We start from the raw sequence: 12,202 nt of genomic DNA, 5'->3' as shown, positions 1-12,202 counted from the left end.
TTGCTTGCTTTGGAGGCGACAGTCGTGCCGCTACAGCGTGTACGATTTTCTCTGCACTCACTGGCTACATTTGCGGCAGATGGCTTAATGACAAAAGTAGAAAGTTAAGCGTTTCGGATTGTTTGTGTTCACGATCAACATTCACTTGCAGTAACACCACGCTAGCCTTTTAGTAAAAACCAACTCGTCCAAAGTGGCCTTCAAATGTGATCTTCCTCCTTATTTTAAATCGTGTGGCTAAGCATGTGCTGTGAGTTCCGGTGTTGCAAATCAGGCATCTTTCCATTGTCTGCTTGCTCTTCAAAGAAGTGTCACCCTTCTTAATAATGCATGCATGAGCTGCAAACACTTTGTGATGTTTGCACCGTATATTACATTAAAAAGTCAAATGTGATGCAAAGTGGATGCGATGCGTGTACGAGCTGCCGTGCGCTGCCACTTAAAAACCGCGAAAGCTGCACACCAGCTGCAAGTAGCGCCATCTACAACTTTCATCGCTCTGTGCAGCCAGCCGGCTCCTGCCCGTCACACTCCCCCCTTCTAGCCACCATATCCAAACAGACAGATTCATCTGGTGCAAAAATGGCAATCGCCGACTACGCATGGCGTTTGCGTGATCGCCTGACAAATGCCGTGATCGAAGCGAATCGCAACTGTGCAGGGCCAAGGGTGAGCCAAAAGGCTGCCTACGACCGAGTGCAATGGAACATGGAATTCCAAGTGGGAGACCTGGTCGTGAAACGCAACCATACACTCAGTGACGCGAGCTTAGGGTTTGTGGCAGGTTTAGCACCCAAATGGGCGGGGCCCTTTGAAGTTGCTGAGAAGCTCTCGCGACTGAACTACAAGCTGAGGGATCTGAACACAGGTTGTATCAGCGACCCAATCCACGTCGGTGAGCTGAAGCAGTACTTCCGAAGGGAAGGCACCGTGGAAGCTGCGACGCCTGCACCACAAACTCATGGAAGGCAAGCGATTGTCCATAAACCCGGTGGCGTACCTCTACAACAACCGCAGTCAGTGAAACACCACAATGAGTCCAGACCCACTCGAAGCAGCAGAACCAGCACCTACGGAGCAGCAGCTAAAGCTGGCCATGGTAGTCACCGAGAGCCGAGGGCATATGGCATGGAATCATGGTTGCACCTCAATTGATCAAGAAGCCAAGCCAGCAATCAGCCTTCCCACAGGTAACCGCGCTGGTGCACTCCCTAGGCCGCTGGATACAGGAGATGAGTGCCAGCATGGGGAGCCAACCTACGGGGTGCACTTTGGTTCCTGTGCCGTGCTACTGCTGGGCTGGAGCGGCACTTGTCTTCCAGTCAGGGGTCTGCAGAACCAGGTCCCTGTCATCCAAGGGCACGTGGGCCAACCAGGCAGACGACGGACAATCCAAGAAGTGAGCCATGCCCTCCCCATCTGACACTGGTGTGGCCAAATGAGGGAAAATATGCTCTGGTGAAAAGGTGTCCACAAAACATTGAGACCACCGACTACATCGCAGAAGCCAGTAGGTCAGTTATGGCGAGACTGCCATAACATTGCGCCACTGGAGTCAAGGGTGCGTTCGGTCTGAAAGGGGGAGGGATGCGGTAATTATGAAAGTTAATATTTTCCTGCCATGCTACGGAAGTGAGGAGAGCAGATGCCTTCTTCCCCTCTTCCTGTGCGGGGAGCCAGACGGCTTTCCTCTGCTGATGTCGCTACCCTCTTGCAAACCGGTTGCAAGCGTAATGGTGATGTGACTGCGGAGCCGCGTGGCCATTTGACCACACGAGTAACACGGCCGGGGGTGCCGAAATTGGTGTAACCGGCATCCGGCAAATGCCGGAGAGCAGAGAGGACTGCGAGCCACGATAAAGGAAGGATCTCAGGTAAACATCTCGTTCCTATCCTTTGTCGTGACCTGCCTTTGTTTGCCCTATGATCGACCCCAACAAACGTCGCAGTTGGAACTAGCCTGCTTCCACGTGAATCCCCTGGAGCAATAAACGTTGTACTTGTTATTACTGTGTGTTGTGTTTTCTGCTTGTCCTGGTACCGCCGAAGCCCGATTGTAGAAGGCAAGCAAAAGGGAGTTGGCCGTCAAGCCGAAGCCTTACGCACAAAAGCGGCTTAAGAGAACCAGAGACTACATGTTTTTTTTTTTTTGTCCACAAAATAATTTCACATACTGTATAGAGTGCTGTCTCCTGAATAATGATAAAACATGGTGTCATGTGAATTCCATTTTTCCTATTTGTATGGCAAACAGAAGGCAATAAGGTGTTGCCTTTTTGATACTGCCCCCTTATCTCTTACCTGCTTTCTTTCTGTCTTGCAGTGTACACACCTTACCAAATTCGAGGATTCAAGACGAGGAGTAGGCAAGTAGGGGATGTCCATTCGGCTCTTGTGATGAAGGCTCCAGACTTGAATGAGCGGTTTTTGGCCCTCAGAACAAGAAAGGACAAGGTACGCACGGCATGGTTGAAATGTTCTCCTTTAGTGTGAGGCCTCTGCAGTGGCTGAGCATGAAGTAAGCTGTCCGTCAAAGTGACCAGGTGAATTCAGGTGCTTTCAGATGACCACACACACCTGGTGCAAAAGTAGCCCAGAACAAACTCAAAATTTTATCCAAGAAATCTATCTGAAGATGTAGGTCATTTGAATTTAAAGGCCCCTCACCAGGTCTGGCCATATTGAGCTGACAAGCGCAGTGCATACAATACGCATTAACGAACGTGTCTGCAAATTATTACACCGCTAGGCGCTGCAAGAAGACTTGAATTTTCAAACCGAATGCCATGCACCCCTCTCCTCCTGGGCACCATGCTCCCAGCTGAAGAGTCGATGTCAATTGCACAGATGTGCCTACATAAATTGCAATGATGTGGCTTACTCACAGTGACATGTGACTTTGAGAATTATACAAGGCAACATTAGTTATTTGTTTGATCTGTTGCTTCAACAGACAACTTAAGGTTTAGACAAATGATATAAAACCTACAAACAAAATGTCTGGGAGTCTTTGTCTTACTCCATGCCGTAGCAAGGGGTACGGATTTCCATATTGTGTACTTGTTCCCATGTCGTGCAGTTGCAGGCACGGAAAATGAAACTATCTGCAATTTTCCACCAGGTTCCAGCGCGCGATTGTGTTCTTCGATTCACTTGCCTCTGCCTCAGTGCTCGTGACTGTGGCACTGACTTATACTGGTAATCAGGTGTTCTCGTGTAGAGCGCGAAATCATGCTGAGTGCAAAACGAGACAAACAAGACGCTTTGGTGGTTATATTTATGCAAACATCTGAGAGAAGGGTGAACTTTTTAAAAGCATTCAGAAAAAAAGGTGAACAACAGGTCATTATCATCAGTTACAATTTTCCTTTGTACTGAAATGGCAGTAGAAGCTTTTGCAGTACTATTAGTATCTTCATTTCTGATAAAATCTTCAAATACAAACATGCACTGCAGTCAATGGCTCACCAAGGCAAAAGTATGTATCACAGTAATATTGTTACGTGCGGAAAGACAAAGATGAAAGAGGCTATTTATGGGCTATTTACACTGGAGCCAGAGAGCCAGGCCAACACTCGCTCGTGCCAAGGGCATAGACCCACTTTGTGGTTCTCGCGGCGGCTCGTCCCTTGAGCATCTCGCAATAATATTGTAATACTACACCCCCGGTGGCAAAAGCGCCGTCACGGTGCTGTTAAATATCCAAGGCGCGTAGACAGGTGTAGGGCTTGAGTCGGGCGACGTGAACAATGTCACAGCAGGGGACGTAGTGGGCGTCGCTAGAACGACTTCATAGGTGACATCGTTCACTTGGTGGAGCACGCGATACGGGCCTGTGTAACAGGAAAGCAGTTTTTCACAAAGGCCAACTTTATGTGATGGTGACCAAAGCAACACGATGGTGCCGGGCGCAAAATGGACATCACGGGGACGGAGGTCATAGCGTTGCTTCTGTTTCTCTTGAGACACTTGTAGACGAGCGTGCGCAAGTTTTGGCGAGCATGGTCAGCATGGGCGATTACATCACGGGCATAATCGCAAGTAAAAGCTGTGGTGGACGGAAGCAGAGTGTCCAGTGGTAGCGTTGGTTCTCGGCCATACAAGAGGTAAAACGGGGAAAAGCCAGCAGTTTCGAGACGGGAAGAGATGTACATGAAGGTAATATAAGGTAGAGCCAGGTCCCAGTCACGGTGGTCATCTGAAACGTATTTGGATAGCATGTCTGTAACGGTGCGATTCAAACGCTCAGTGAGGCCGTTCGTTTGAGGGTGGTAGGAGGTGGTAAATTTATGCTGTATTGAGCAGGCACGCATGATGTCGTCAATGACTTTGGCCAAAAACATAAGGCCACGGTCTGTTAGCAGTTGATGCGGAGCACCATGCATCAAAATGGTATCATGTAGGAGGAAGTCCACAACATCACTTGCGCAGCTGGTCGGAAGAGCGTGGGTTACGGCGTAGCGAGTCGCGTAGTCCGCCACGACTGCAACCCACTTGTTTCCTGATGTAGATTCCGGAAATGGGCCGAGAAGGTCTAAGCCGACACGATGGAAGGGCTTGGCAGGGATGTCGAGCGGCTGCAGGTAATCAGCGGGGAGCTGGGAAGGCTTCTTGCATCGTTGGCAAAGTTCACAAGTGGCGACATAACGTCGTACGGAACAGGCAAGGCCCGGGCAGAAAAAAACGGCGACGTACACGGTCATAGGTTCAAGATACGCCGAGGTGTCCTGCTGTTGGTGTGTTGTGAAGCTCTTCTAGAACGGTTGAGCGGAAGTGTTTAGGTATGACAAGTAGGAACTCAGAGCCGTCCGGATGAAGGTTACGACGGTACAGAGTACTGCGCGGAGGACGAAGAGGCGTAGAGTAGCATTGGCCGAAGAGCGTTCAAAATGGTCGATGAGTGCTCTGATGTAGGCGTCACGACGTTGCTCGTCGGCGAAATGAAGCAGCTGCGACACAGAGAATACACAAGCAGCACTGGTAATATTGGAGGAGCCAGGGTCGTCAACAGGGTAACGCGACAAGCTGTCAGCGTCTTGGTGCAGGCGGCCAGACTTGTAGACCACGAAATATGAAAATTCTTGTAGCCTCAAAGCCCATCGACCAAGCCGGCCTGTAGGAGCTCTTAGCGATGAGAGCCAGCAGAGAGCATGATGGTCAGTGACTACGGAAAAAGGGCAACCATAAAGGTAAGGACGTAACTTCGCAACCGCCCAGACTACAGCAAGGCATTCTCGTTCCGTAATGGAATAGTTGCGCTCCAATGGTGTGAAGAGGCGGCTCGCATAAGCAATAACGCGATCCTGGCCACGCTGACGCTGGGCTAAGACGGCACCTACGCCATGACCGCTGGCATCTATATGCAATTCTGTAGGGGCATCAGGGTCGAAGTGGGCGAGAATGGGTGGCGAGGAGAGAAGAGTAACGAGACGAGAGAAGGCGGCGGATTCTGTAGTACCCCACGAGAATTGTACGCCTTTCTTCAAAAGATTAGTGAGAGGTCTAGCAATTACTTCAAAATCCTGAATAAAACGACGAAAGTACGAGCATAGCCCTACAAAACTTCGTACGTCTGCGGCTGTCTTCGGAACCGGAAAGTGTCGGACAGCGCGAGTTTTGTCGGGATCAGGCTGTACTCCGGAAGCGTCAACGAGGCGGCCCAGAACAGTAATTTGGCGGCAGCCGAAACGACATTTGGACGAGTTAAGTTGCAGCTTCGCCTTTCGAAATACATCAAGTATAGCTGTTAGATGCTCAAGGTGAGTGTCGAATGTGGGCGAGAAGACGATGACGTCGTCGAGGTAGCAGAGACATGTGGACCATTTGAAACCTCAGAGCAAGGAGTCCATCATACGCTCAAAGGTGGCAGGGGCGTTGCATAATCCAAACGGCATTACTTTAAATTGGTATAGGCCATCAGGTGTGATGAACGCGGTTTTTTCTCTGTCCATATCGTCAACAGCAATGTGCCAGTATCCAGAACGAAGATCAATAGAAGAGAAATAGCTGGTACCGTGGAGGCAGTCAAGGGCGTCGTCTATACGTGGGAACGGGTAGACGTCCTTCTTAGTAATGTTGTTCAGATGACGGAAGTCTACACAGAACCACCACGTGCCATCCTTCTTCTTAACCAACACTACAGTGTACGCCCAGGGACTCGAAGAAGGCTCAATGATGTTTTTGTCTAGCATTTTGTTCACTTCACTTTGAATTACTTGGCGTTCCGACGCAGAAACTCAATACGGTCGTTGGTGAATAGGAGTAGCATCTCCAGTAAGAATGCGGTGCTTGACCGCGAGCGTCTGGCCTAAAAGGCGATCGTCAAAGTCTAAAATTTCTCGGTAGGACGATAATACTTGCTAAAGGTCTTCAGTCTGTGCAGAGGACAGGTCCGTCGCAACCCTTGTCTTTTTGTTGGGATCGGCGCCTGAGGCTGGCGCGGGGGGCCTGCTGAATTCGCAAGAACCATCGGTTGATAACATTGCCACGTGATGGTCGCCGAGACAATCAACGTTGGCAAGGCAAATACCTTTCGGTAGAATTTGCTTTGCCAATTCAAAGTTAAAGATAGGCATGTGAGTGCAGTTCGCAGTAATAGTAAGTATACTGTTAGGCACGGTAACGTCAAACTGTAGTGGAATGTCGGTCAGAGGAGTGAGGAGGTACTCGCCATCAGGAACTGGTGGGGAAGACAAGAGTTCAATATAGGCTATTGATTTTGGCGGCAGGCGAATAAAGCTGGTGGGGCGTAGGCAGCACTGGGGTGCGTCAGAAGGTTCTGCGAGAATCGGCAACTCAAGGCGAAGGGTACTGGCAGAGCAGTCAATAAGAGAAGAATGCGTGGAGAGAAAATCGAGGCCAAGAATTAGGTCGTGGGGACAATACCGTTTGTATACGTGTTTTCATATCTCGATATATAGACTGGCGCGGACAGTCTGTCTCATGCGACACGTTGCAAACGGAGCGAAGTGTGGTGTGACTGCCTTGCTAATCGGTAGATCGTGAGAGGCAGTGCATAGGTGACGCGTGGACGCAATTCATAGCAGCCGCCGCAGACTGACCTCTGCTCATGCAGTACCTTGTTTCTACATATGGTATCGGTGGTGTCATCGGTGAATGCACGGCACACACTACTCTGGTGCCATCTTGCAGCCATCGTTGCTGCAACGCCCGTGTTGTGCAACACTACACTTGTCACGCTTTTGCCATACCCTCCTCCTCCGCTTTCTGCCTCATGGTTCCGCTACACGCTCCTCCGCCTTCCTCCTGGCGCTCTCTTCACTATCACCATCTTTCATCCACGCTCTGCGTTTGCTATTTCATCCTTTGCTGTGCTCGTTCACTTGGTTACGAGGATGCCAAGGGATGACGCCGACGCTTGCCGCAGGAACGGGCGCCTAAGAGCTGTGCTCTGAAACAACTTGGCACAAGTACATGGGAGCAGAACCCACATCCACCGCATGCAGTGCTTTAGTATTGGCATGCGTACATGGTTTATCTTTTTCTGGTGACTTCGTTTTTCACCGGCTATCAGCTGACAAGGTTATCGCTTAGCACAAGAGGCGCCTTCATGTATCAGAACTTTCTAGAATGTTGTCACTGATTCTATGGTGGAAGAATCTTGCCTAATCAGATCACGTGCGAAACACAATGAGTGGTGTATGTTCTGGAACTTTTTTGCAAGCACCAGCGATTATGCCGGGATGTATGATTCATCATCATCATCATCATCAGCCTAGTTACGCCCACTGCAGGGCAAAGGCCTCTCCCATACTTCTCCAACTACCCCGGTCATGTGCTAATTGTGGCCATGTTGTCCCTGCAAACGTCTTAATGTCATCCGCCCACCTAACTTTCTGCCGCCCCCTACTACGCTTTCCTTCCCTTGGAATCCAGTCCGTAACCCTTAATGACCATCGGTTATCTTCCCTCCTCATTACATGTCTGGCCCATGCCCATTTCTTTTTCTTGATTTCAACTAAGATGTCATTTACCCGCGTTTGTTCCCTCACCCAATCTGCTCTTTTCTTATCCCTTAACGTTACACCTATCATTCTTCTTTCCATGGCTCGTTGCGTCGTCCTCAATTTCAGCAGAACCCTTTTCGTAAGCCTCCAGGTTTCTGCCCCGTAGGTGAGTACTGGTAAGACACAGCTGTTATACACTTTCCTCTTGAGGGATAGTGGCAACCTGCTGTTCATGACTTGAGAATGCCTGCCAAACGCCCCCCAGCCCATTCTTATTCTTCTGATTATTTCAGTCTCATGATCCGGATCCGTGGTCACTACCTGCCCTAAGTAGATGTATTCCCTTACCACTTCCAGTGCCTCGCTACCTATCGTAAACTGCTGTTCTCTTCCGAGACTGTTAAACATTACTTTAGTTTTCTGTAGATTAATTTTCAGACCCACCCTTCTGCTTTGCCTCTCCAGGTCAGTGAGCATGCATTGCAATTGGTCTCCTGAGTTACTAAGCAAGGCAATATCATCAGCGAATCGCAAGTTGCTAAGGTATTCTCCATCAACTTTTATCCCCAATTCTTCCCACTCCAGGTCTCTGAATACCTCCTGTAAACACGCTGTGAATAGCATTGGAGATATCGTATCTCCCTGTCTGACGCCTTTCTTTATTGGGATTTTGTTGCTTTCTTTGTGGAGGATTACGGTGGCTGTGGAACCGCTATAGATAGCTTCCAGTATCTTTACATATGGTTCATCTACACCCTGATTCCGTAGTGCCTCCATGACTGCTGAGGTTTCGACTGAATCAAATGCTTTTTCGTAATCAATGAAGGCTAGATATAAGGGTTGGTTATATTCCGCACATTTCTCTATCACCTGATTGATAGTGTGAATATGGTCTATTGTTGAGTATCCTTTACGGAATCCTGCCTGGTCCTTTGGTTGACAGAAGTCTAAGGTATTCCTGATTCTATTTGCGATTACCTTAGTAAATACTTTGTAGGCAACGGACAGTAAGCTGATCGGTCTATAATTTTTCAAGTCTTTGGCGTCCCCTTTCTTATGGATTAGGATTATGTTGGCGTTCTTCCAAGATTCCGGTACGTTTGAGGTCATGAGGCATTGTGTATATAGGGCGGCCAACCTTTCTAGGACAGTGTTCCCACAATCCTTCAACAAATCTGCTGTTACCTGATCCTCCCCAGCTGCCTTCCCCCTTTGCATAGCTCCCAAGGCGTTCTTTACCTCTTCCGGTGTTACTTGTGGGATTTCAAGTTCCTCTAGACTATTCTCTCTCACCTTATCGTCGTGGGTGTTACTGGTACTGTATAAATCTCTATAAAACTCTTCAGCCACTTGAACTATCTCATCCATATTAGTAACGATATTGCCGGCTTTGTCTCTTAACGCACACATCTGATTCTTGCCTATTCCTAGTTTCTTCTGTACTGCTTTTAGGCTTCCTCCGTTCCTGAGAGCCTGTTCAATTCTATCCATATTATACTTCCTTATGTCCGCTGTCTTACGCTTGTTGATTAACTTAGAAAGTTCTGCCAGTTCTATTCTAGCTGTAGGGTTAGAGGCTTTCATACATTGGCGTTTCTTGATCAGATCTTTCGCCTCCTGCGATAGCTTACTGGTTTCCTGTTTAACGGCGTTACCACAGACTTCTATTGCGCACTCCTTAATGATGCCCATAAGATTGTCGTTCATTGCTTCAACACTTTGGTCCTCTTCCTGGGTTAAAGCCGAATACCTGTTCTGTAGCTTGATCCGGAATTCCTCTAGTTTCCCTCTTACCGCTAACTCATTGATTGGTTTCTTATGTACCAGTTTCTTCCGTTCCCTCCTCAAGTCAAGGCTAATTCGAGTTCTTACCATCCTATGGTCACTGCAGCGCACCTTGCCGAGCACGTCTACATCTTGTATGATGCCAGGGTTCGCGCAGAGTATAAAGTCGATTTCATTTCTAGTCTCACCATTCGGGCTCCTCCATGTCCACTTTCGGCTAACCCGCTTGCGGAAAAAGGTATTCATTATCCGCATATTATTCTGTTCTGCAAACTCTACTAATAACTCTCCTCTGCTATTCCTAGAGCCTATGCCATATTCCCCCACTGACTTGTCTCCGGCCTGCTTCTTGCCTACCCTGGCATTGAAATCGCCCATCAGTATACTGTATTTTGTTTTGACTTTACCCATCGCCGATTCCACGTCTTCATAGAAGCTTTCGACTTCCTGGTCATCATGACTAGATGTAGGGGCGTAGACCTGTATAACCTTCATTTTGTACCTCTTATTAAGTTTCACAACACGACATGCCACCCTCTCGTTAAAGGTATAGAATTCCTGTAAGTTACCAGTTTGTTCTTATTAATCAGGAATCCGACTCCTAGTTCTTGTCTCTCTGCTAAGCCCCGGTAGCACAAGACGTGCCCGCTTTTTAGTACTGTATATGCTTCTTTTGGCCTCCTAACTTCACTGAGCCCTATTATATCCCATTTACTGCCCTCTAATTCCTCCAATAGCACTGCTAGACTCGCCTCACTAGATAACGTTCTAGCGTTAAACGTTGCCAGGTTCATATTCCAATGGCGGCCTGTCCGGAGCCAGGCATTCTTAGCACCCTCTGCAGCGTCGCAGGTCTGACCACCGCCGTGGTCAGTTGCTTCGCAGCTGCTGGGGACTGAGGGCCGGGGTTTGATTGTTGTGTTCATATAGGAGGTTGTGGCCAAGTACTGCACCAGGGTGGCCAATCCTGCTCTGGTGAGAGAGTGCATTACCGGTTCAGGTCCCCGTGATCAGGCCGCACTCCAGGCCTGTTTGTGCAATTTTCTCAACACACGGTTTTTTTTTTCTGGTATTTTCCGGTGGAGAATTCTGCGGTCCGGGATTTGAATCACGGTCCTCTTGCACGGGAGGCGGATACTGTACCGTCCGCGCAGGAGTTAAATTTAAAATAAATTGTGGGCTTTTACGTGACAAAACCACTTTCTGATTATGAGGCACGCCATAGTGGAGGACTCCGGAAATTTCGTCCACCTGGGGTTCTTTAACGTGCACCTAAATCTAAGTACACGGGTGTTTTCGCATTTCGCCCCCATCGAAATGCGGCCGCCGTGGCCGGGATCCGATCCCGCGACCTCGTGCTCAGCAGTCTAACACCATAGCCACTGAGTAACCACGGCGGGTCCCGCAGGAGTTGTACGCCTCATTTAATATACAGTGGTGCCCTATTTGATCAGTCAAGGTGTACCAATCTGAGCTCGGATATACCGCACGGATGGCACTCGGCTAGAGAACCTGGTATTTATGACCTGCACATGTGAGGCCATACATATTTGAAGATATATATCTTTCCTTTTTTTTTTATTTTAGGAGGGTTCCCGTACAGTGATAAAATAAAGGAAAAGACATTAAAAGAAAGAAAAAAGAAAGAAAGAAAAAGGGGCGAGAAAAAAAAGGAACCTAACAGGCGATTTGAACTCGTGACCCTTCGATGTTGCCCGAAAAGATAGCTCAGTCGGTTGGTTCGTCAGGCCCCAGGCTACTTTCAAGCGCCACAGCTCCTGCTCCGAGCCTCACACTTACGTGGAAAGGGACTCATGTCGTCCGCGATAGTCGGTTTTTGCTGATTCCGAGTGGTTGGAAGGCATACTTTCTTGGAAAAATGGCTGCCCGAGGTGAAGAGCGAACTCGAGCGGCTTTAGAGACAAGGAAAACTGCCTTAAAATATTTAGACTTGAGGGAAAGCTTCGTTAAGAAACTATAACACGGCAATCAGAACTCGAATACGACGAGAGAAATTATTGAGACGTTGAAAATTTCCTTGAAATAAATATGGTTTGCGAGACAAATGCTTGTAAGTATTGAACCTCTTAAAAGATGAGGGGAAATTTGCGCTCACCGAGAGGGCATCGTCCGTACGAGACCACCACAAGGCACCTTACTGAGACGTGGGGAGCTTCGCGGCCGGAACGAAGCCTCCCGTCCCCGCCGGCCAAGAGGGGGAAACGCGCTTTCCGATCGCTCAAGGTTGCGCGGACATAGTGTAACTCTAGCGTCTAGGAGAAGCTTAACCAGGTGCGATGGCGGCACGCATAGCGTGGGAAGCTAGCCGCCAGAATAACAATCTCAAGGACTGCTGCTGACGAGGGCGAAATACCTTTGTGTAATGTATGATTACTCATGTATAAATAGCTGACACACTTGGCCTCTTCCTCATATTTTGATAAGATTTT

At 48.6% G+C, this 12,202-nt stretch overlaps 1 protein-coding gene across 4 annotated transcripts in view; it reads left to right on the top strand.

Annotated features, from left to right (window-relative positions):
• The window catches only part of YME1L (ATP-dependent zinc metalloprotease YME1L), a 191,712-nt gene that overhangs the window by 54,458 nt on the left and 125,052 nt on the right, over positions 1 to 12,202 (top strand). For all 4 annotated transcript variants that reach the window (XM_055071542.2, XM_050180072.3, XM_050180074.3 and 1 more), the window contains one exon: positions 2,324 to 2,454. In XM_055071542.2, the coding sequence (XP_054927517.1) occupies positions 2,324 to 2,454 (131 nt within the window). The remainder of the gene's footprint in view (positions 1 to 2,323; positions 2,455 to 12,202) is intronic.

Source organism: Dermacentor andersoni, chromosome 5 (genome assembly GCF_023375885.2).
Source record: "Dermacentor andersoni chromosome 5, qqDerAnde1_hic_scaffold, whole genome shotgun sequence".
Lineage (NCBI taxonomy): Eukaryota > Metazoa > Arthropoda > Arachnida > Ixodida > Ixodidae > Dermacentor > Dermacentor andersoni.
The sequence above is the reverse complement of the archived record's forward strand: the minus strand, read 5'-3'. Positions and strand labels throughout refer to the sequence as shown.